General features: G+C 46.6%; 2 protein-coding genes across 3 annotated transcripts; one reads left to right on the top strand and one right to left on the bottom strand.

Moving 5' to 3' along the window:
- Window positions 1-8,160: 8,160 nt before the first annotated feature.
- DCLRE1B (DNA cross-link repair 1B) lies at window positions 8,161-13,455 on the bottom strand. Its single transcript, XM_043575891.1, has 4 exons — window positions 13,063-13,455; window positions 12,203-12,368; window positions 11,448-11,630; window positions 8,161-9,853 (listed from the first exon to the last, which is right to left on the bottom strand). Exons 1-4 carry the CDS (start codon window positions 13,249-13,251, stop codon window positions 8,766-8,768), a joined length of 1,626 nt encoding a protein of 541 aa, XP_043431826.1. The 5' UTR covers window positions 13,252-13,455; the 3' UTR covers window positions 8,161-8,765.
- Window positions 13,438-24,393, top strand: AP4B1 (adaptor related protein complex 4 subunit beta 1). Of its 2 annotated transcripts, none has more exons than XM_043575888.1 (10): window positions 13,438-13,443; window positions 16,445-16,450; window positions 16,917-17,047; window positions 17,640-17,787; window positions 18,310-18,806; window positions 19,812-19,895; window positions 20,653-20,756; window positions 21,443-21,650; window positions 21,872-22,153; window positions 22,416-24,393. In XM_043575888.1, exons 3-10 carry the CDS (start codon window positions 16,918-16,920, stop codon window positions 22,841-22,843), a joined length of 1,881 nt encoding a protein of 626 aa, XP_043431823.1. In that variant the 5' UTR covers window positions 13,438-13,443; window positions 16,445-16,450; window position 16,917; the 3' UTR covers window positions 22,844-24,393. The 2 variants fall into 2 exon arrangements, with proteins under 2 accessions (XP_043431823.1, XP_043431822.1); XM_043575887.1 differs by lacking the exon at window positions 13,438-13,443 and adding an exon at window positions 14,077-14,259 and having other exon boundaries at window positions 16,226-16,450.
- The last annotated feature ends 342 nt before the right edge of the window (window positions 24,394-24,735 follow it).

The raw sequence follows: 24,735 nt of genomic DNA, 5'->3' as shown, positions 1-24,735 counted from the left end.
TATATATATATATACTTCTCCTTTGTGAAAGCTTTGGTGGAGGCAAAGGTATGTCTTTCTTTCTGTAGCTGCTTGTGCTAAAGTGGTTTCCCTAATAAATTTATGTTCAGACACAATGCAAATCCCATTTCTTCCAGAAACCCCAGTTCAGCTCACCAGTATCTCTTACAGCCGCAAGCCCTTCGTAACTCGCATGCCTGCTTTCGTTCTTGCCCCATTTTCCATCTGTTGCTTCTAAAAATATATATCAGATAATATCTCCCCCCTACTTTAAAGCACTCCAGTAGCTTACACTTAGACTAAAGCCTAAACTTCTTACTTTAACCCATAAGTCACTTCTGACCCCACTTCTGCCTTCCTCTCTGAACTCCTCTTCTCCCCCTCTGACACATGCTCTTTTCTTTTTTTTTTTTTTTAAATTTATGTATTTATTTTGAGAGAGAGAGAGAGCATGTGCGCATGCATGGGAGGGGCAGAGAGAGAGAGGGAGAGAGAGAGAATCCCAGGCAGGCTCTGCACGCAGAGCCCCCACTCAGGGCTCAAACTCATGAACCACGAGATCATGACCTGAGCCGAAGTCAGATGCTTAACTGACTCAGCCAACCCAGGCACCCCGACCCACGCTCTTCTTAATGTTCCTTAGACACAAAACTCATTCCCATCACATGGTCTTTGCACTGATGCTACCCTCCAGGTCTTCACCTTGATGAGGGAGGGTGGGGGCAAGATGAGGGCAAAGTACAGGCTAACAGCACCCAACCCCCGCCCCCCCCCCCCCCCCCCGGCTGGGATATGTGTGATATTCCTTGGACACTCTCAGCTGGCTGCCCAGAACAGGGGAAAGGAAAGAAAGCAGATGGTTGACTGATAGAGATCACAGTCATGCAGGACAGGAGTCTCCTTCAAGTTATGGATAACTCAGTAAACTGCAAGAAAAAGGCAATCTTCTCCATAGCCTAATCTCCAGAAACCTATAGACTCCGTTTCCTGGAGCCCTAATATCACCCTCATCATGATGTAAAGGGGGCTTAAGTGCTTGCCGTGGTGATGTGGGAAACAAAGGCAAATGAAAAATTAAATTCCTTGACTGCCTACAGCCCATTGACAAGTCCTTGAAACAGGCAGAGTGACCTTCCTCTAGGAGCTCAGCTGCCTCGATGATGACACTTTGCTGGGGGCAAAAGGGAATCTTGGCTTAACATTACCCTGACCCCTCAAGATCCTGTAAGTCTACTTTAACATATAAAAATTCTTTTGGAAACTTCCTTTATCTCAACTCCCCCAAGATATGCTGCAGTCATACTCCAAGCTTATGGTCCCCTGATATACATCTGAAGGATCTCATAACAGGTTTTACTAAACGGTAATAAATGGCATTTTCCTAACAACACCTAGCCCCTCAAGGTCCTGGAAACCTTGCTTCCAGAATTTCTTAGAGACTTAGGCTGTCCGTAACCATCTCCCAACCTCAAGGTGTATAATCAGCTATCAGTCACAACCCCAGTGCAGCTCTTTTCTGCCCACGGGTCCTGTTCCCATGCCTTAATAAAATCACCTTTTTGCACCAAAGACATCTTCAAGAATTCTTTCTTGGCCATCAGCTCTGAACCCCACCATCACCTTAAAATCCCATTAACCTGACTGGATTCATTAATTTATTCATTCAACCAATGTTTGTTATTAAGAACAGGCTGGGGCAATGCTCAGTTGATGAAGCGTCCAACTCTTGATTTCCGCTCAGGTCATGATCTCACAGTTCATGGGATGGAGCCACAGCACAGAGCCTGCCTGGAATTCTCTCCCTCTTTCTCCCTGCACCTCCCCTGCTCTTCCCTGCCCACAGTGCATGCTCTCTCTCTCTCTCAAAATAAAATTAAAAAAAAAAAAAAGAACCTGCTATGTGTTCTAGACATTATGGATGCAACAGTGAACAAAAGAAACAAACAAAAAACCACTCCTGGAGTTTACATTCTAGTACAGTACACAGTGACCTCAATAAGATCTCAACATTTGTTAGAGTGTTAGAAAGTGGTAAGGGCTCTATGGAGAAAAAATGAGGAAGGGAGAGAGGGAGTGGCTGACCAGGTGGTTGCAATTTTAAACAGAATGACCGAGAATAGTCTCACTGAGCAAGACCGTGAATGAGGTAAGGGAACCATCTGGATGGTATCTGGATGTAAAACACCGTAAGGAGAGGAAACGAGTGAGGTGAGCGCTTACCTGGTACACTGGAGGGACTGCAAGGAGGTCAGCAGGCTTGGAGCAGGATAAGCGAAGGGTGAGAGAGTCCTAGGAGAGGAGAGAAGGTGGCAGGTCATGTGGACCAGGGAGACCCCTGTAAGAACTTCCATTTCTATTCTGAGTGAACTGGAAAGACATTTGAGGATTTGAACAGAGAAGTGACACGGGATGACTTATATCAGGCCTGCTGTGGGTACGAGACCGTGTATCTGCAGGGGAAGAGGCAGATGTTGGAAGCAAGGAGAACGTTGAAGAGGCTCTTGCAATAACTCAGACATGAAACAGAGTCTGCTTGGACAAAGATGGTAGAGGTGAAGATGAGGAAAAGAAAGATTTGGGATATGTTTCAAGGCAGAGTCAACAGGATTTACCACTGGTAAATCCTGTTGGTAGTGTGGGTGGGAGGGAAAGCAAAGAGAAAGGGAAAATAGGAAACCAAGCCCACTAAAGAAACAATAGGATTGCTCAGTAGAATGGAAGTCCATTTTGATGTATGATGTCATGAATTTAAAATGAAACCAGCCAGCCTGGTTGAGGGCTTGCTTCAACAAAATCTAGCTGCTCTAGTGCAGATAAAGAGCAGATAGTATAATTTATTCAGAATTGGAGTTTTTCAAGGCAAGTCTGCCTGGGTGGGAGAGAGATAAAGGGAGTTGTATCGATGGACCATGGGATACAGTCAGGTCAAGGTGGGGTGTGAAGCTGAGAGAGGGCTGGCATTGACAATGGAGGTACTTGAGCAAATAACGTGGGCAAAAAGCAGGTTTAAAATCGAGATTTCAGGGGCGCCTGGGTGGCGCAGTCGGTTAAGCGTCCGACTTCAGCCAGGTCACGATCTCGTGGTCCGGGAGTTCGAGCCCCGCGTCAGGCTCTGGGCTGATGGCTCAGAGCCTGGAGCCTGTTTCCGATTCTGTGTCTCCCTCTCTCTCTGCCCCTCCCCCGTTCATGCTCTGTCTCTCTCTGTCCCAAAAATAAATAAACGTTGAAAAAAAAATTTATAAAATCGAGATTTCAGATGTAGTACAATTTCTGGTTAATGACAGGGTGGTGAGGAAGAAGGAAATAAGGTCTTTGGAGATGAGGAGGTCAAAGAGCTTGAGAGGCTGGAATGTCGAAGTCATCCAGAGTGAAGACATACTTGTGAAGGAGAAAGTGAACACGTGGGAATTTGGGGAGACTGGTGTGCTCAGAGAGCATGGGCACTCCCTGCCTTTCCCTCATACCTTGCCCTAAACATCTCTCCCATCTAAGTTATAGTCTTTTGTAACAAAGTCTGGTAAGTAAAACGTTTTTCTGAGTTCTGCAAGCTGCTCCAGCAAATTATCCAAATCCAAGGAGGAGTCGTCGGAACCTCCGATTGACAGCCAGTGGCCAGAAGCACAGGTGACAACCTGGGCTTGCAACTGGTGTCTGAGAGGGAGGAGAGCAGTCTTGTAGTCTTGAACCCTTAACCTGTGGGATTGAAGGCTATTTTCACGTGGAGAGGGTCAGAATTGAGTTGAATTACAGGACACCCAGCAGGTATTGGAGAATTGTTGGTTGGTGAAGGACGGCGCACCCCTCCTCCCCAGTTTAGGAATTGGGTGCTCAGAACCTTTTAGCAGGTTTTCTCCAAACCTTCTATCCCTGACTCCCTATGTACAGGAGTCTAGTCCCTCCCTGATGCTTTGTTTCTATAGAGCCTGGTTAGTAGGGTGAGTGAGCTTTCCCCAATGTTCTTTGTTGCCCAAAAGCACACTTTATAGTAAGCACATTAAGAATGGGACTGTAGCACTGGGAACAAACTTTTCATTCTCCATTCCCCCAAATTATTGAAAATTGATGGGAAGATTCAGAATTGGTAAAATAGCCATAATACAATTGTGTCGTAAATATGTGAATATTAAAATCAATATAAGTCAAATAAGATCAATATAAATCAAATAAGTGAATATTATAAGGGAAAGACGAACCCAAGCCTAGCCAGAAGTTTTGTGTGATTGAAAGATGATTCAGCGAGCCATCTGGCCGGGAAAAGAACCAAGCCCAAGACTCTGGGAGCTTTCTGTGATCCAGTGGGTTAAGGATGTGTTCAAAGTAGACAAATCACCCAGGAATGAGATGGTCAAGGTGGAAGGCCATAGTTAAATGAAAGCACTGTGATCAAAATAAAGACAAGCTTGGGATGTGTTGGTGGCTCAATTCCTGAGTCAGGGGTATCCCTACTTGGGATCCTCTCTCCCTCTCTGTCTACCCTTCCTCTGCTCGTCATTCTCATTCTCTCTCTCTCTCTCTCAAAACAAACTTTAAAAATAAAATGTTAAAAAAATAAAGATAAGCTTAACCATTCTGAGAATTTCCACAGGGAGTTGTAAATTTAGAAGATTATAATGGCAAGCAGAATTATTCTGTATCAATGTAGTGGGGTGTTCCATGGAGGAGGAAGTGGGAAGCACCATGAACTCAAGACAAAACAGCCTGTTGTGGTAGTGATTGGGGAGGGTAAAGGGTGGAAGGCAGGTAACAAACTGACAGCAATTCACTAGTGGTAGCATGGACCCCCAGATGGAATTTCTCCTGCTTAAGGAGCACTCCAAGAATACAGAGAACCAGTCTCCCTGGGAATTGTCTTGACATGGAGAACCCAAGTCCAGATCCCTTTACTTGAATAAGCAGACTCACTTATCTCCCATTTCCAACCACAAAGGGGAGTCTGTATCAGGAGTGAGAGATGGTCCCTCAAAGCCAGCCAGGCAGATTTTTTTTTCTCCAAAGGGACTTAAGCTAGCGTCAGTTTCCTTGTGGAAAAGTACGTGTTTTCCCACAGATCATGAAACAGCTAATTGATCTCTAGGGAACTTCCTTTCTCCCGGTATCTTCAAGCCCAACTGTAAGATCTAAGATCTGTGGGGTCATCCTTAGATTCTAAAAATAAATTGCCTACTTCTAGGTATATGCAATGCAGCACTTTTACATGAGACTATGGAGATACTGAATGAATAAGGCAACTGCCAATCTCTATTATAAGCCGGACAAATTTACTTGAGAATAGTATGGAATTTCCCCGTTATTAAAACACAAACATGCCATCAACATCTAAATTCCTCAAAGCCATTTGCTTCTACTCCCCCATCTGAATTCATATACATTCCATTTCAAGGAATGTGTGCAATACATCACACGCCAAGAATGGACTGGCTCCCTTGTTGCTAGAAGATAGTGCCAATCTGGGGGCCCTGATACTGAAGACTACCTTATCTCTCCCAGTCACCTTTGGGGAGCAGAGAAGTGAGGCAGCTAGAGGCTCCTGGAGGAACTCAAGCGAAGCCTTACCCACACAGCTGTAGTAAATATTTATGAACTTAACACAAGATGATTTGCCACGTGTTTACATGTACCTGAACGTACATGTTTACATTCATTTGAACTTAAGGAATCTTCAAGGTATTCTAATACCCTCCTCCTCTGCAGAAAGGATAGTAAGGAAACCTTTCTGGTGGGCAACTGGGCACAATTTATATTAAGAACTTAAAATTGTAACCCCACTGCCAGTAATTTTTTTTCTTTAAAATTTTTTTTTTTAATGTTTTTGTTTTTGAGACAGAGACAGATCGCAAGCGGGGGAGGAGCAGAGAGAGAGGGAGACACAGAATCCAAAGCAGGCTTCAGGCTCTGAGCTGTCAGCACAGAGCCCGATGCGGGGCTCGAACTCACAGACTGTGAGATCATGACCCGAGCCAAAGTCAGACGCTCAACCGACTGAGCCACCCAGGCGCTCCCCACTGCCAGTAATTTAAGGAAATAAACAAAATATGCCATGATACATGCACAGCAAAGATGTTCACTGTAATATGTCTAATTGTGAAAAAAGGGCACACAGCATGTTGAATAATATGGAAATGGTTTACTTACCCATGTAAGGCATTATACAACTACTCATAAGTACATTTTGAATAGTACTTAATGATACAAAGAAACGTTTAAGATTAAGAAAGTTAAATGTGAGATTAAAGTAAAATGTGGGATTAAAACTATATCCACTGTTACCCCAATTTTGAAAAATAGTATATATTTAATATATTTATACATACAAAAAAGGACTAGAACAATTGATGTACGTGGAGGAATTACAATTGACTTTTTATGTTTTTCAGTGACTTCCAAAATTTCATTTTATACACGGAACAATTTCTCTAGAGAACCAGAGGCTAAGAGAACCAACATCTGAAATACCCATATGTGGTAGACACTGAGCTAAGAATTTTACCACTTATATTTTTTGGGTTCGAGCTCTGCATCAGGCTCTGTGCTGACAGCTCAGAGCCTAGAGCCTGCTTCGGATTCTGTGTCTCCCTCTCTCTCTCTCTCTCTCTCTGCCCTCGCCAGCCCCCCCCAGCCCCCATGCTCTGTCTCCCAAAAATGAATAAACATAAAAAAAAAAAAAAAAGAATTTTGCCAATTATCTAACCTCCGGAGCCATCAGGAGAGGGAGGCATCTCAGTCCTTGCTTTACAGATGAGGAACTGAGGCTCCACTATTTAGGCCTGGTTTCTTTTTACCCCGGGGTGCCTGGATTCAAGCCAAGGACAATGCCTTGTTTCCTGCTGCCCCACAAGCCTCACCTGCTGCAGCTCCTAGTGGGCGCACCGGAGGCTTATAGTGACAAAACAGGGCTGTGTACAGCTTGCCCAAGAGCAAGGCCTTATTTTACTTTATAAACACTTCATATCTTCTTCCCAAAGTAGAAACCCTTTTTATTCCTGGGCAAGAAACAACCTTTATTGCGAGGCTTCGTTCTGAAGTAGTTTTTATTCGTGTGCCCAGCTCTACATGCCTGTACCCAGTCTCAGAGCCTATGGTGTCTGCTGTCCTGCTTATTGGTTTGGCACATTGTCAGGCTGGGAGCAGAAGGACAGGGCAGAGCTGCACACCCCCAGCCCTTCCACCAGCTGGCTCCTTGGTCTCTGCCCTGGATACTAAAACAAACAGGCTGTGTGCTCTGGCTCCCTACTCAACCCAAGGGGGCGGGGGGGCGGGGAGAGCAGCAAATATCCCAGCTATGTGAACAATCAGGAATATCTGGCAGCACATTTGATCTTTTGTAACTTTATTTTGGCTAAATAGTCAGGGCCTCCAGGAGGCTGGGAGGCCATCATACCCTACATGCACCGTTCAGCTGGGTTCCAGGTATGGCCTTGGCGAAGGGTGCCCACTACGCCAGCTGGCTCTGTTCCAGAGAAGTCTCTAGTGACACTAACTGCAGACTCTTATAGAGGCAGGGGCGAGTTTTTCTCTACCATTCCAGGGTTCTTCACTGCTTCCTGTTCCCTCCCAGAGGCAAAGACAGGAAGTCACTTGGACAGGGTCACAGCAAGTTAGTGACATTCGAGATTGTATCATGCTGCTTGGATCACCACTTTACCCTCCAACAGTTCCTAACTTAAAAATGGAATTTTTATCTGGGACTTTTATCTGGGGAGAAGGGTAAGAAGACTTGGGAATGGCACATGGTGCACAAAATAATAATGGGAGTGACCCGGTCCTTTCTGATTCAGAGTGCATCTCTTACTGCACCCATGTCAGAGGACTGCATGTTCAAAAATGTTGCAGAAATACTGAGTTCAACAGATTAAGTTACTGTAAGACTTCTCAGAACCTTTAGTATGCTCATGTATGCTGTGCAGAGGGTATATTGAAAAGCGTTGTTTTGGGGCACCTGGGTGGCGCAGTCGGTTGAGCGTCCGACTTCGGCCAGGTCACGATCTCGCCGTCTGTGAGTTCGAGCCCCGCGTCAGGCTCTGGGCTGATGGCTCAGAGCCTGGAGCCTGTTTCCGATTGTGTCTCCCTCTCTCTCTGCCCCTCCCCCGTTCATGCTCTGTCTCTCTCTGTCCCAAAAATAAATAAACGTTGAAAAAAAAAAATTTAGAAAAGCGTTGTTTTACTTTCAGAGACAGAGAATGTGAACAGGGGAGGGGCAGAGAGAAGGGAGAGAGAGATTTTCAAGCAGGCTCCATGCCATTAGCACAGAGCCCCGTGTGGGGCTGGAGCCCACGAAACTGTGAGACTATGACCTGAGCTGAAATAGAGTTAGATGCTCAATCGACTTAGCCACCTAGGCGCCCCTGAAAAGAGTTTCTTAAACATAGCCAACCATGAAACTAATGGCTCCATGGGCACTAGGATTCCAATGAACACACTTTGTGAGCTACTGCTCCAGGGTGAGCCCACGGGGATCCTGTGAAGATGGAAAAGTAAGGCCTAGGGGTGCCTGGGTGGCTCAGTTGGTTAAGCGTCTGACTTCCGCTCAGGTCACGATCTCGTGATCTGTGAGTTCGAGCCCCGTGTCGGGCTCTGTGCTGACAGCTCGGAGCCTGGAGCCTGTTTCGGATTCTGTCTCCCTGGCTCTCTCTGTCCCTCCCCCGCTCGTGCTCCATCTATCTCTCAAAAATGAATAAATGTAAAAAAAATATTTTTAGAAAAGTAAGGCCCAAAACAAAGTCTCTCCAGCAGCCATGGGTCACTATCTTTACAACCACGGTGTTGGATCAAACGAAGGTGTCATTCTCCTCCCTGTACCTCAGCAAGTGTTTATGGTATTTTTCCACTTGCTGGTCAAAGCCCCTGGAAGAGAACTGGGCCTGGAAAAAGTTCACTGGAGTCAGAAGGTATTTCAGTGCCAGGCCCCTGAACTCAGGAGCCAGGAGAGGGGCTGCCTCGCTGCCGTGAGTCAGGGGACAATCCGGGCCCGTCCAAGTGCTCTGGTTCCCTGTGGCTGCTAAGCCATCATGGTTTCCCCTGGGGACCGAGTGGGGCCACACACCAATTTCCTCCCCAGTTTCTAGAGACATAAATTCCTCATCTGTAGACCGTAAGTGCACTGACACATTCAAGGGGGCAGTCAGTACAGTCACCATCTTCTGGGACTCTGAGAAAGGGACTGCCCCATCCCACTCTTTGCTGCAGAGGTCCGGAAGCAACGGTTTTTTGATCTGCAAAGGACGGTGGGAAGCCTGCTTCTCGAGGTGCCCAGAAAGGTTGTCATTCTTGGCCTCCTGCGAGTCCATGTCACCTTGAGATTGATCAGCAGTTTCCGGAAAGGAGTCAAACACGACACCCTGGGTTCTCGGCCTCTTTAGTCTCCTTTCTAACAACAGGCAGAGCAAGCTTGGTTTTCTTGAGGAGGAATTCATATACTGCTGCACAGAGTGCGGGACCAGGGGCACAGAGAGCCCGGGGCTCAGGCTGTCCTGAAAGTAGTCCCTGCAGGGCTGCCGACCGACAATGGGCACCACCTGGCAAGGCTTCAGTGCTGCCACAAAGGCCCGGAGCTCCGAGTAGGAGGAGTGGTCCGAGTAAGGGATGATGTGGATGTCGGGGTGGGAGCTGTGGGTTTTCCGGCTTGTGGGAAGGATGGCAATGGTAGGGTGGGTCTGGTTCCAATGTAGCATGGCAGAACGGCAGACCTCCATGTGGTCCACGGCATGGATGCGGCCGGCCTTCTCCTCCACCGTGAACACGTCTGCCAGGCCCAGAAGCTGCACCAACTCCAGGCGCCGAGGACTCAATACCACCCAGGTCTGAAACTCCAGGGCCAGCTGCTCCAGCAGCGACTCTTTTCCCAGGCTATAGAGTCCTGAACGATGTCAAAGGGAATGGGAAAAGCAAGGGATGAAAGAGAAAGAAGATACTGGAGAATCCTAATAAATCAACCAAATGTTTAACAAAAACACACAAAACTAACAGGGCAATCAGGGAGTGTTATCAGGGAGGAGGTGGCATTTGAGCGGAGATACATAGAGGATGGGGGAGGGCTTCACACAGGATCCACTCACTCATTCAGTTCAACAAAGGACAGCATCTACCTGGTGTTAGGCACTATGAAAACAAGCACAAGCCTCAGTCCTCAAGGAGTGTAATCTACATGGGGACCCAGACACAGTGTGGTCAAGAGCGATGTTAGAAGCATTCACACACTATTAATATGAGAGCATAGGAAAGTATCTACCAGTTGATTACAGGGAAGGTTTCCTGAAAATGGCCACCGAGCGGTCCTAAAGGACAGGTGTAAGTTTACCTGGCAGGGGAAGGGGGTGGTTCGGTGTCACTAAAGTGCAGACAAGAAACTGGTAGGAAATGACACAGGAGAGGTAAGCAAGGCTTGTATGATAGAGAGCCTGTATATACTGCTAAGGAGCTTGAACTTAATTCTGTAAGTGAAAGAGAGCTATTAAAGAGTTTGCACCAGGAAAATGGCTAATTTTAATCACAGGAATATTATGATCTGAGGAGGGCTTTAGGGAAAAAAAATGACAGCAGTGTTACTGGATCGCCTCCATGAGGAGATGCTGAAAGCGTAAGTACCAGTTAGAAGGCCCCAAAATGTTTTATGCTGTTGTGGAATCGCTAGAACAAACACACAGTTGGTTTCTCGATGTGTCTGATTTGAAGCTCGGCATTCACTTGAATATCTACGTTCTGATAAATTTCACTTGCTCAGATAACAAAGGTTTATTGACTGCCTCCTCAGGCATTAATCTAAGCATCTGAGATATATCCATAAGGAAAGCAAAGAGCCCTGCCATTGTGGAATTCTAGCAGGGGGAGACAGAAAGCAAATACAATAGCATGTAAATTGTGGAATACATTATAAGGTGATGAGTGCAATATTGGCCCTCTCCTATTTAAAAACCTTCAACAGCTTTTTGTCCAAATGTAACCATTTGGATGAAGTTACATTTGGGATTACATTTAGGATCAAGTTGAAGCTTACAAGCAAGCACTTCAGCCCCTCCTGCCTTTCCAGCCAGCCTCCTCACCCACTACGTGTCCACCATACCGGCTGCTGCCTCTCTGTTCCACAAACAAGACTTCTTCCTACCTCCATCCATGCTCTCAAGGAGTGTGTGTGTGTGTGTGTGTGTGTGTGTGTGTGTGTGTCAAGAGAAGTAGAGAACAAACAATAAGTAATAGCTTGGATTGAAGCATGGATAAGAGTAAGGTGATGAGTGCTATGAAAAAATAAAACAGTTGGTTACAGAAGATCAGGAGTTGGGCATGTGAGAGTATGAGAGTAGAGATGGTTGGAAGATTGCAATTTAAATAAGGTGGTCAGGGTAGGTTTCACGGAGAAGGGGACATCTACGAAGACCTAAAAGACACGTGAAACCCTCCCAAAACCCAAGATTCGCTAGCTTTCGGTGAGAGAAAAAGGAAAGGAAACCACTCACCAATCTTTATGTTATGCTGTGGATGCTTTCGAATGAGCTCGATAATCTGGCGGGCAGCTTCTTGTCGGGAGGGAAGAACCCGGGCTGGGTTGCAATTGGTGTTATCTAGGTATAAGGTATGGATCTGTTTCCCTAGTTTCAGGGCTGGCTCCTTTAGCATGGATGGTGTATACCGAAAGTCACCTGGAAGAATATATGGGGGGCAGAGAGTCAGAGACAAAAGTATAGAAGACGAGCCCCTCCCACTTAAAAAAAATGTTTATTTATTTATTTTGAAAGAAAGAGAGGGAGAGAGAGCAGCAGAGGAGGGGCAGAAAGAGAGGAAGACAGAGAAGCCCAAGCAGGCTCCACACTGTCAGCACCAAGCCCAACACAGGGTTCAAACCCACGGACCGTGAGATCATGACCTGAGCCAAAACCAAGAGTCGGACACTTAACCAGCTGAGCCACCCAAGTGCCCCAAGCCTCTCTCACTTTCAACAGCTGATGGACATTTGCTTACCAGCCTGTGGAAAAACTGTCAGGGAGTCTGGCACTAATACAGTATAGCTTCTTTTTAGAAATGTCTCCATTCTGCTTCTGTTTTTATTATTCTTTACAAGGTCTGGACCCATAAAGTGTGGGAAATCAGTTGAGAAAGGTCACTGTGCTCACATGGGATGAAGCTAGGAGGCCTCCAGACTTCTGACTTAAGGCTGCTCAAGAAAAGTAGTATCTAGTCTGGGAAGGTGGGAGAGACCCCTTGGGAGGCCCACCTGTGTAGAGGATGGTTCCAAAGTATCCTTCAAAGAGAAACATGACAGAGCCGGGGCAGTGATTGGCATCCAGGAGGGTTACAGTCATGGTCTCTCGCCCAATTTCATCTAGAGGCAGGACATGGCTCTCACCAACCTCCAGGGCTCGGATCCACTTCTTGGATACCTGGGGGGAAAGTTGGTCATTCTACTGAACACAAACTCTCCTCGATACTGTCTTGGGTTAGGAATCACCCCTTTACCCAAGTGAGGGAAAGCTGACCACATCCTAAACTACCCTGTAGCAGAAGCTGTAATAGAGATTCTCCCAAATCCCCCACTCTTCCCTCCCGCCCTTTCTACAGTTTAAATGAAAGAGTCCAGAAAACACTCTAGGCAGCGTCTCTCAAACTATCTGATCATAATAATCTCTTGGGGGCACCTGTTAAAATTCTAACCAGATTTCCAGGACCTGCACCAGCTATATCTACTGGATCAGACGGGGGGGGGGGGGGGGGGAGATAATGGGGGAGGGGGTACTGGAGAATGTGTATACTCACCCAGCATATTAGGTGGATTCTTCTGAGACAAGTTTAGGAAACACTGGCCTAGCTAATATGAAAATACAGGTACAGTTTCCTTGGCTGGACCAAAAGATCTCCCCAACTTATAGCTGAAACATCGCAGGTCAGCCAGACAAGAAACCACACTCCCATTCTGGGCTTAAGGACGTATTTCTGGGTTCAAACAACTCCCGCACTGGTAAAAATCGGTCCTCCTGGTCCCTAACCTACGAGTCTGAGGCTGTGACAGATAGGAAATCCCCACCCAGATGCTCGGCCCACCTCTCAGAGGACTCCAGCACCCCCCCACCCCCGTACCTGTAAGTGACGATGCACGAGGTAAGCAGTGATTGGGGAGCAGTAGAGGGGCCGGGCCCAGGTGCTAGACAAACCCACGGTGTGGTCCGAGTGCATGTGGGACAAAAAGAAGAGCCGTGCGGAACCAGCCCGGCGCAGGCTCCAAAAGTCCACCGCGATGGGCGTATGGGGGATCAGGGTCCCGTTCATGGTGGCGGGGCTGGAGGGTCACCAGCGAGATCTTCATGGGCACGGAGCTGCCGCGTGAGGCTCCTGCAACCACGCCCTGAAGAAAGTCACGCTGGGGCAAGAACGCGGACAGAACCCCTAACGGGAAGCCAGCCCAGTAGAGGAATAAGTCCCTAGCGTGGGGAGAAAAAGGAAGTGGCCGTGCTCTTGCGAGTCCTGGGTGGAATCGCAAACCGCCAAAGACTCTCGGCCGAGCGCCACTCCTACCCGCGCGCGGGAGCCGGGGCCAAGGCCGGGCGCTCAAAGCGCGCGCTGCTGGGCGGAGACAGGCCGAAGCAGCCGATTTCCGACGGCCCGCAGCGCCTCCACCAGAGGGAGCCGCGCGGCTGCGCCTGGAGGTGAGAGGTGGGGGGAAGGGCGCCCTAAGGTCGGCGTCCGGGGGACGCTAGGCGCTGGCCGCGAGAAGGTGAGTGGCAGCTGCTGTGCGCGGTCGGCCTCAAGGAGGCGGGACTTCCGCAGAAAGCTTGACTGGGCCTATCCTTGGCGGCAACCGCGCGGAGGCGCAAGAAGGGCTGGAACTGGAGAGGGAGGGGTCTGCAGACTGTCGGCGGCCCGGCTGGAAATGGGGCGGAGGGCCTCGAGGTAGCGGGAGAGGTGTCGGGGCGCCGCGATCCGGCCTGCAGGTCCCGGGCAGGAACCACAGAGCCTTGTTCGGCGCTCGCCGGGGCGCGGAGAGGCTTGGTGAGAGTGTGCTGGGGCCTGGGCTCCGGCCCCGGGGAAGCCGAGGCTGGGGCGAGATCACGCCTTTCGCGTCGCCGCTGACTGACCTTTGCTTTACCCAGGTTCCCACGTCAGGGCTGGGAGGAGCCGGCGAGTTACCTAGGGGTGTGCGGGGACTGCCCCGCGACTGTGGACGATGCCGTACCTTGGCTCCGAGGACGTGGTGAAGGAGCTGAAGAAAGCTCTGTGTAACCCTCACATTCAGGCGGATAGGCTGCGCTACCGGAATGTCATCCAGCGAGTGATTAGGTATCCCCTACCGCCCGAACTCCCCGTGGCAGCCCCCATCCCGGCCCTCCACCCCCGGCCGCTCCCAAAGAGTGAATGAACTCAGGGCAGGCTAGGATTTGGGCTTCCTGCTTCTCTGCATGGCCGTCGCAGCCTCCCTTTGTGGGACTTCCTTGACTTCTTTTACTCAGCGGGGTGGTTACGCCCATGTCTTGAACTTACACTGCTGCCTCCCCCCCTCCCCCAGATCTATAGAATCCAGTACAGAAACCCCTTTGTATCTTCAGACCCACATATCCTGCTGCTTGGCATTCCCACTTGGACATTTCTTCAAAGACCTGCAAAATAGCACCTTACATCCTTCCCCTCTCCCCAAACCTGCTCTTCCACTTATGTTTGGGTTGATGAATGTCACCATCCAGCTGACCAAGGGAGGGACTCAGTCTTGATGACGCCCGATTTTCACTTCTCAAGTCAGATGGTATGGATATACAGTTCTAAATATCCATCCTCTTTTATTTTTATTTAAAAAAAAAAATTTTAGTGTTTATTTTTGGGAGAGGGAGAAACAGAGCGTGAGCGGGGGAGGGGAAGAGAGAGGGGGAAACACAGAATCCGAAGCAGGCTCCTGGCTCTGAGCCGTCAGCACAGAGCCCCACGCTCAGCACAGAGCCCCACGCGGAGCTGGAGCTGGAACTCAAACCGTTGAGATCATGACCTGAGATGAAGTCGAAGCTGAATCGACTGAGCCCCCCAAGCTCCCCATCCATCCTCTTTTTAACGAATTTTTGTGTATTTATTTTTTATTGGTCCTGTTCTTCTGGTTTTATTACCAAAGCAATTGCAGTAGCTTGCTAATAGGTTACCTTGCCTCATTTCAAGTAGAATTTTTCTAACATGAATTTGAATGTATATAACTCTTGGCCTGCAATTGTGGTTCACAAACTTAGTATGCACAACAGTCCCTTGCAGTGCTTTTAAAAAAAAAAAAAAAGAAAGAAAAAGAAAAATCAAAGTTTTCATCCAGTCCAGTAATGCTGCTTTCAGTAGGGTGGGATGGAACCCAGGAATATGCGTTTTAAACAGACACCCCATCTGACTCCTGTAGGAAACCATAGTTTGAGAAACTGATCTACAGAATAAAGTCCAAATTTCTTATAGTACCCAAAGAGCACCCTAACACAACTACTTGCAGACTCTCAAAAGAATGTAGCATTCTTGCTGATGCCTATGTGCCTTATAGCATCTATCATTGCCTGTCTACTACACCTGCCTGACAAATTCCAGCTCATTCAACTAAAGTGTTACTTCTGTGGAAACATTTTATGGTTTCTTGGCAGTATGAGACCTCTGATCCCCCACTGCACCTTGTCTGTTACTTCTGTTGTTTGTTGTTGTTTTTTTTTTAACATTTATTTTTGAGACAGAGAGAGACAAAGCATGAACGGGGGAGGGTCAGAGAGAGGGAGACACAGAATCCGAAGCAGGCTCCAGGCTCTGAGCTGTCAGCACAGAGCCCGACTCGGGGCTCGAACCCACGGACCGTGAGATCATGACCTGAGCCGAAGTCGGCCGCTCAACCGACTGAGCCACCCAGGCGCCCCTGTTACTTCTGTTTTAATACTTACCGATCATATTGTAATTAGTGGTGTTTTTGTCTTGCTCCTTAATACGGTTTGAGTTGCTAGAGATCTGAGACCATGCTTTTTTCAAAATTATGACCCCAGAGCATATCCCTGGAATGTAGAAGCTGAATTTCACTGGAATGTTCCAGGGATTCAATAACTATTTCTTGAATGAATAGAAGAAAATTTATTTTATTGTAGGCCTATCGTGTGAAGTATTGTGCAATGTGATAGACAAGGTAGACCTGGTTGCTTTCCTCATAATCTAGTTGGATAACCGGGATGTGTATAGGTAAAACACCTTTTGTTATAGGCTGGGGATTATGTATTTTACTTCTTCCTGCTATGTGTGTTGGTTTTAGGCACATGACTCAGGGCTTGGACATGTCTGGTGTTTTCATGGAAATGGTGAAGGCCAGTGCCACCGTAGATATTGTTCAGAAGAAGTTGGTTTACCTGTACATGTGTACCTATGCCCCCCTGAAACCAGATCTGGCTCTCTTGGCCATTAATACGCTGTGCAAAGACTGTTCGGATCCCAATCCAATGGTGCGGGGGCTGGCATTACGGAGCATGTGTAGTCTCAGGTGAGTACCCTCTTCCAGGACTGTTTATCAGTGGTTGATGTATTCGGGAGATCATGGGGCAGGTTTTTAATGATGATAATTTATCTGAGCTTCTTAATCATGGGGAACATGCAGTTGTAACCTGAACTCAGGTTTTCAGCCATTGCTTAGGCTTGAAAAACTATGTCCTATGGTTTCCTTAAAGGGAGTTTTCCATCCTCACTCTTGCTGATATAGTTCGTGCTTTTGGTTAAAGATTTCTAAACAGTTATGTAGACATATAGTTTTGTTGCCCATGCAGTGTTAGTCCAAATGAAAAGTCAAGTATGACTTTTTAAGTTTGGCCAGTGGCTTTCTCTAATTTTTTTATGACTTGATAGATGTACATTCAAACATCTACAAAACCTTCTGTGTTAAGGGCATAGGGCCTGAATTATGTCAAAACTAGTGTTTTAGGATCTGGCTGACTCCAGGATGTGTTGCTTAGGATGCCTGGTGTGCAGGAATACATCCAACAGCCTATTCTCAATGGTCTGCGAGATAAGGCTTCATATGTCAGGAGGGTGGCAGTCCTTGGTTGTGCCAAGATGCATAATCTTCACGGAGACTCGGAAGTGGGTAAGTTTCAGTGTAATCCATCATGATTTATATTTTTTTGTGTCTCCGTTATATGTTTGACTTTGGAAAAGGTCACGTGGCTTTGGTAGGAAATAGTAATGTGGCTGTGTACTTGTTTCTCTTTTTTTCTTTAAGGTTTATTTATTTATTGTGAGAGAGTGAGAGACAGAGGGAGAATGAGTGGGGGAGGGGCAGAGAGCGAGGGAGAAAGAATGCTAAGCAGGCTCTGCACCAACTCAGGGCTCAATCCCATAAACCATGGGATCACAGCCTAAGCCGAGATCAAGAGTCAGTCAGATGCCTAACCGACTGAGCCATGCAGGCACCCCTGTATGTGTCTCTAAGTAGAAAGGCTGGCTTCGTATTTTCTGAGATTGGAGAAGTCTTTTCTTTGGAGCCCAGGTGAGATCCTTTGCATTAGCTACTTAGAACAGTCTGGGGATGGCTTTTTTTTGTGCTTTGCATTTTATTATTGCCTTTGTTATTTTTGTAGCAGAGAAGTTCAGCTTTATCTGCCTGGAGCTATTGTCCTGGTTCTATTCCTGTGACTCTTAAACTGTTCTTTATATGAGAACTTTATGCTCTTTTATAGATGGTGCTCTGGTAAATGAATTATACAGTTTGCTGCGTGACCAGGATCCAATTGTGGTTGTGAACTGCCTGAGGTCTCTAGAGGAAATTCTGAGACAGGAAGGAGGTGTTGTCATCAACAAGCCCATCGCCCACCATCTCTTAAATCGGTTTGGATGCCTCAGTCCTCTTTTTGTTATGATGAGATCTGCATCCTAGTGGGGTCTTGATATGTTGGATTAAGGGGACGTCTTGAACAACTTCTATAGAGTAGTAAAATTAACAGTAGCTATTAGTTTCCTCATATTTTATTGAGAGAATATTCTTTTATTTGTCTTAGTTTCTTTTGGTCATATAGAGAGATGGCAGAAATATCCTGTGGAAATAGGTTCTGTCCTCCTCTACGATCATTATGTCCCCCAAACTAAGCCATTTGTGTTGTCTTAAAGAATCTGGATCTAGGTATAGCAATCACGGTCTTTGGCCTCAGATGAGTGAGAATGTGTACTGTGAACTCCTCTTGGAATTTAAAGCCTGTTTTGTGTCCACTTTAAATAGTACCTAAAAAGAATAATTCTGTTATGGCACAATCTGTTTTCAAGAATTCTCTCCTTGTTTTGATGAACAGGTGACAGTTGCACGGAGATGGTCCTCATTTGGTTGCTAAAATAATGCTTTCCTTTTTTGGACAGAATGCCAAAACTGGACCAATGGGGCCAGGCTGAAGTATTGAACTTTCTGCTACGCTACGAACCCCGCAGTGAGGAGGAGCTGTTTGACATTCTCAATCTGTTGGATAGCTTTCTCAAGAGCAGTAGCCCAGGTGTGGTGATGGGAGCCACGAAACTCTTTCTGATCTTGGCAAAAAGATTCCCCCACGTACAAACCGACGTGCTTGTGCAAGTCAAGGGACCTTTGCTGGCCGCCTGTTCTTCAGAGAGCCGCGAGCTCTGCTTTGCTGCCCTCTGTCACGTGCGTCAGATATTGCATAGTCTGCCGGGTCACTTTAGCAGCCATTACAAAAAGTTTTTTTGCTCTTACTCGGAGCCGCACTACATCAAGCTGCAGAAGGTGGAGGTGCTGTGTGAGCTGGTGAACGATGAGAACGTGCAGCAGGTGCTAGAGGAGCTCCGGGGCTACTGTACCGATGTGTCAGCCGACTTTGCCCAGGCTGCCATCTTTGCCATAGGTAGGTATCTGCCCCTTTTCCTTTTTGAGCGCTCAGGCCAGCCCGAAAGCTGTGGAACCATAGGGAATAAACAGGAACGAATCTTGCGGCAGAGACAAAGTACCATGCACCAAAGAACTGGGAGTCAGTGACCACAGAAGAAGTGGCGGGGGGGGGGGAGGTGTTTTCGTCAACACTGGTGTTGCCGTATCTGCCAGGATAGAGGCTACAGGTAACTCAGACTATGGTACCTAAAATTTACATTGCTGTCCAGAATGCTTTCCCATATATCATCTTAGCACGGTCTTGGGAGGCAGTCAGGAAAAGTGGACAAGGGTTAGCGCTTCATTTTAGAAATGAAGAAACTCAGGCACAAGAAGGTTATTGCCAGAAGGTCACGTAGTTCCTGAAGTGCGACTGGAACCCAGCTCTCCAGACTCAACGTCCTGTGTCAATTGACCAGTTGTCTATTGAGCTTCTACTATGGGCTGTGTATCGTGCTCAGTGCAGAGCGGCGCAGAATGAATCCTAAATATCACAGGCTTTTTCATACTACTCTGTGTGGAATTCAAAACGCCAGAATGACTCACAAAATGAAAGCAGCTGGGGAGCTACGTTTTGTTGGAGGGCTTCAAGCGGAAGAGGAGAAGGAACCGTCCTATGAGAATAAAGATTGGTTATTTTTAGGGGCAAGAGGAGGGAACAAAGAGGAGAGCGTAGAACTCCTGCAGTCAGGAGACTACTGTCGAGGGTTCCCAGCAGGGACACTCCTGTGCAGCTGTGCTGTACCAAGCCGTGGCCTCGTGTCTGGCTGCCACGTGAATACCTCTGTTACTGAAAGTTTTCAACGTTGTTCAATGGAAAAATCATTTTTACCAAACTTGGGAAGATCAAGCAAGGTGTGATTTTTTTTTTTTTTTTTTAAGGTATCTTTGGTCCTCTTATGTTTGGCTGGTGGGATATTATTTTAGAACGAGGTGCTGGTATGTGACTTACCACTTTTCTGTGCTTTCTGTTCCTCTGTAGGTGGTATCGCCAGGACCTACACAGATCAGTGTGTGCAGATTCTAACAGAGTTGCTGGGGCTTCGACAAGAGCACATCACCACAGGTAATGGCTGGCTACCCTTTGAGCATTTTTTTGTTTTGCTTTTTTTTGTCAATTGCTTGCCCTGTAGTAGTTGCCCCCCAAAAATGCTTGTTGTTCAGTAACATAGAGGTTTAAACTTTTCTTTGCGTTATCGTCCGTTGCCATCAGAGAAGCATAGGGTCCATAGATCTAACAGGTAGGGGGTTTTCAGGTTGCCATGACTCTACAAGGCTGTTCCGTACATAATGAAGGGTTCTAGGATGCTGTGCTTGTTAATTCCCCAGCTTTACCCTCTTACTGCTTTATGGCAGCAGTGGCTTCCAGGGCTGGGACTGGGGTGAGGCAAGCAAGGTACCCAGGATGCAAACATTTAAAGAGGCACTCGCTCTCAGGTTCGTGCAAGTGCTAACCCTGCATGTTTTCTTAAATTTTACACCCCCAGCACCTTGTTTGCCTCACCCTAGTTCCAACACTGGTGGCTCCATTTACACCGTCTTTAGAATATCATTGAACATGACCCCACGTTTGCTTTACATTTTACCAAGCGCTTTTGCACATGTTAGCTCATTTAGCGTCCTAGCGATCCAAAAGGAGCAGCATTCATGTAAGAAATTATTGCCCGTGTCAGACATTTCTCAGATAATCGTTGACCACCCCTCCAACACCCATTTTACCGAACTTCATCTAGCAAACTAGTCTGAATATGTGACTTCTCTTAAGATTCCTTCCTGCGTGGAGCCTCTAATCCTGTGCTCTTGTATCCTGAGCTGTGTTGTAGTGGTGGTGCAAACTTTCCGAGACCTGGTTTGGTTGTGTCCTCAGTGTACGGAAGCTGTGTGTCAGGCCCTGCCCGGCTGTGAGGAGAACATTCAAGATAGCGAGGTAGATGGTAATTCTCCTTTACTAACAGGCAGAAGGGGAATGCTTGGGACCCTGCTCTGTGAAATGGAATCTAATTCTTCTTTCTACCCAGTCTGAATGTGGCTATCCTTAGAATTGACTGCCACCTCAGATTCTCTTTTGGGTATAGATAGGATAGAAGAGATAAAAACAGGAGATTGATCTATGGTTTTTATTACAGATGCTTTAATTCATCGTTCTCTTGAACAGTTTTGAGTCAGAGGCTTAGACAATGGAGTTTTCAGCTGGAATGAGAATCAGAATCATTTGTGGAATTAACAGATATTTGGGCTTCACCACAGGCCTACCTACTTTGATTTGCACTCTAGGTCAATTACCACTTTCATGAAGTGGGTTAGAGGAGTGTTTCAGTTGCTTCCACCGATGCATTAAACCCTAGACTGGGGCAGAGGCCCCCTAACTGAAAAAGCCTTATTACCTAACCAACACGGGCTATGAGAGTCTTGAGTCTCCTTTCGTGTGGTAGCATTTTGTTCGTATTTGTTGTAAAGAGTGGTGTTGGGTGGAGGATCGATGCAGTGCGAGTTGAAGTAAATGTAGGATTATGCTTTTTCCGCTGCCATTGGGCGGGGGTGGGAAGTCGAACCTGCCACCATGTTTCAGACAGCCGAATGTTGAGCACCTGCTCTTACCCCTTCATTCCCTAGGGGAAACAGGCCCTCATTTGGCTCCTTGGTGTCCATGGGGAGAGAATTCCCAATGCTCCCTATGTGTTGGAAGACTTCGTGGAGAATGTGAAGTCAGAGACGTTTCCAGCTGTGACGATGGAGCTGCTCACTGCGCTGCTGCGCCTTTTCCTCTCCCGGCCCGCCGAGTGCCAGGACACGCTGGGGCGCCTATTACATTACTGCATAGGTAGGCTCTTCCGAGGGAGTCGCGCTTGCCGTGTCAGATGGTAAATACCCTCGCAGCTTACACTGTTGGGTGAGTCATGTCTGGTGCCCAAGAAGACAATGTTCATGATTTTCTGGGGCTTCCTCCCTCCTTCCTTTTGTTTTCCCTGTTGTGGTTGGCACAGGGTAGAAAGAGTGTTTGGTGTTTGTTTGTAACTAACTCAGTCTCTTGTCTTACCTCAGAGGAAGAAAAGAATATGGCAGTACGAGACCGAGGTCTCTTCTATTACCGCCTTCTCTTAGCCGGCATTGATGAAGTGAAGCGGATCCTCTGTAGCCCTAAATCTGACCCTTCTCTTGGACTTTTGGAGGATCAGGCAGAAAGACCTGTGAATAGCTGGGCCTCGGACTTCAACACGCTGGTGCCAGTCTATGGCAAAGCCCGCTGGGCAACCATCTCTAAATACCAGGGGGCAGAGCGTCGGGGCCCAGAGCTTCCTGACACTGCGTCCTTTGCCACCTCAGGTAAAAATAGTCCTTACTTTAGATCTTATCATGAAAACTCTTTATCTTTTGTAATGACTGGTAGAAAGTAGGGTATCCTAGCTATATCTCAGACTGTTGCCTGAATTGAAGTCTTTGTGAGCAAGAAAGAAGTTCCTAGTTGGTGATTTTAACGATGTATCCAAAGATAAAAGTCACATTGTGTATTTTTGGAAATCTAGATAGAAAACATAGTTCCTATAGATTAAGAAGATCTCTTACAGAAGCTTTCTGACTCTTTTAGGTCCCCTGATTCCTGAAGAGAACAAGGAGAGGGTACAAGAACTCCCTGATTCTGGAGCCCTCGTGCTAGTCCCCAATTGCCAGCTTACTGCTGAGTATTTTGAGAAAACTTGGTTTAGCCTGAAAGTTGCTCATCAGCAGGTGTTCCCTTGGCGGGGAGCAGTCCATCCTGACACTCTCCAGATGGCCCTACAAGTAGTGAACATCCAGACCATCGCAATGAGCAGGGCTGGGGCTCACCCGTGGAAAGCCTATCTCAGTGCTCAGGATGACACTGGGTGTCTGTTCCTAACGGAACTGCTGTTGGAGTCTGAGAACTCGGAAATGCAGATCTCTGTGAAACAAAATGAGCCGAGGACCGAGACACTGAATAGTTTTATTTCTGTATTAGAAACTGTGTTTGGAACAATTGGAGACATAAAATCCTAACAGATTCTTGCTGCCTGTCCTAAGTGAGATGAACAGCTATCAGAGTTCCTAGTTTTTCTTATTAGAGTTGCCTGTAAGTCCAGATGATATCCAATGCAATGGAGAATGAGTAATCTCAGAATCAGGATTCTTATGGTTTTGTCCAAAGACTGTTGGCTTATTCCTCTCATACCTATTGGTGGATGACCCCATTTTTCCAGGTGATTTGAAAAGGTTAATGTTGGTAAGGGGATGGGAACAGGCTAAGGATAGGATTTGGATTCTTTTCTAATCCATTTTAGGGATTGTCGTACTCATTAAAGATGTCTGAAGTCTATGAAACTGGTGAAGTCATCGTTCGTGGAGGTCATCTTTTCTTCCCTGTGTTAGTGCAATAAATTCCTCACTGGCCTCATATTCCTAATCGTGCTTTTTAAGGCCAGAGTTCAAAGTCCTTAGTGCAGTATCCAGAGTACCTCTGCCGTGTCACATCTCACTGCTTGCCCAGACGCTGTTCTTGCCAAAGCAAACCACTTGCATTCCTTGAATGCACAAGGCGCTCTCTCACCTCTGTGCTTTGGTACTTGCTTTTATTTCTTAGCTAGAACATTTCCTTACCCTCCTATCTTCTTTCTTTAAGTGAAATCTAGTCTGTCTGTCAGTGTTCTGCTCAGTCATGAGCTCTTTCAGGAAGTGTTCTGTGACCCTCACTGCCTTCGTTATGGATCCTGTTCAAGCTGTCAAGGCTTCCAGTGCATGTGTCCCCCTGCTACTGTTGTAACTGTTTTCTGTCACTCTTCCTTGCTTTTAATTTTATTCATACCTACCCACATTTTATACATTAATTGAGGCAACTTATGGCAAGAGCAGATGTAATAAAATGATTTAAAGTACAAATAACCAGTAAATTATAGACAACCAGAGGATCCACAACAGGGAAAGTAGAAATACCTCTTAAGCCCGGCTTGGTTAGAGATTGGGAGGTACACAAATGTTCAGGCTTGAGGGCCTGCATACTTGGTAGAGAGGAGTCTCCAATGTAGCTCTGTAAGTGATTTAGCAGTCAGGCTGAAGAGAAGTAGTTATATAGTTGTCATCAGAGAAGAAGAAACCCTCCAATATTAATTTCTAAAAGAAATTTACACATAGTTTCACATGGGTAGCACTGAGTGGTAGGTACAAAATTGTTATGGGAAGTTAGCAATGGGTTTGTCATGACTTAGCAGTGTTCTTCAGTGAAAGAGAATGTAACTTTAACATGGAACTTAGGACATTTCTTCAAGGACGTAAGATAACATGATCCAAATATCATCTAGCTTAATTCAATGACTTCTTCAACCTAGATACATAAATGGACTGCATACCTTAAAAAATTTTTTTTCACCCCTCACTTCTCTCAACTAGGCTCTTAATAAGAAGAGTATATAACAGACAGCGTTGAATTTTCTGGCAAGGGCCTGGGGTTTGTGCATTGTTTCCCCCTGGAAAATTTCCCAGGACAGTGATTTTCTTTCCTTCTGTCTCCATAGTTGGCCACATGGTGATTACTCAATAAATGTTTATTGAATGAGTGGCTGTAAGTAATTAGATTCTGATGATATTTTGGGATTGGTGTTTGAAGTGTGTTTTGTTATATTGTATCAATCAAACACAATCATAATGGAAGCCTATCTAGACTGGGATTTCTCAAAATTGACATTTGGGGCCAGATAATTCTTTATTGTGGAGGGTTTTCCCGTGTCCTGTAGGATGATTGTTAGCAGCATCTTTGGTCTATACCCACTAGATGCCAATAGAACCCCCAGTTGTAACAAAAATATCTGCAGACATTGCCAAAGGTGCCTTGGGCGGACAAAATCACCCCCCATTGAGAATGACTGATCTAGATCATGGGTCCCCAGGGATTAGATGTA

This window comes from Prionailurus bengalensis, chromosome C1, assembly GCF_016509475.1.
Source record: "Prionailurus bengalensis isolate Pbe53 chromosome C1, Fcat_Pben_1.1_paternal_pri, whole genome shotgun sequence".
Lineage (NCBI taxonomy): Eukaryota > Metazoa > Chordata > Mammalia > Carnivora > Felidae > Prionailurus > Prionailurus bengalensis.
Note: the sequence above shows the minus strand (reverse complement) of the source record. Positions and strands in the feature narration are given on the sequence as shown.

What these genes read in the sequence shown, in the direction of transcription:
- DCLRE1B (XM_043575891.1), bottom strand. Translation starts at nt 13,251, where the DNA reads ATGAACGGGACCCTGATCCCCCATACGCCCATCGCGGTGGACTTTTGG. An exon ending in TGGAACCATCCTCTACACAG is followed by an intron (nt 11,631 to 12,202) that starts GTGGGCCTCCCA and finishes ATATTCTTCCAG; the next exon opens with GTGACTTTCGGTATACACCA. An exon ending in ACAGCATAACATAAAGATTG is followed by an intron (nt 9,854 to 11,447) that starts GTGAGTGGTTTC and finishes GACATCGTTCAG; the next exon opens with GACTCTATAGCCTGGGAAAA.
- AP4B1 (XM_043575887.1), top strand. Translation starts at nt 14,147, where the DNA reads ATGCCGTACCTTGGCTCCGAGGACGTGGTGAAGGAGCTGAAGAAAGCT. An exon ending in ACAAGAGCACATCACCACAG is followed by an intron (nt 19,896 to 20,652) that starts GTAATGGCTGGC and finishes GCTGTGTTGTAG; the next exon opens with TGGTGGTGCAAACTTTCCGA. An exon ending in TGCGTCCTTTGCCACCTCAG is followed by an intron (nt 22,154 to 22,415) that starts GTAAAAATAGTC and finishes TGACTCTTTTAG; the next exon opens with GTCCCCTGATTCCTGAAGAG.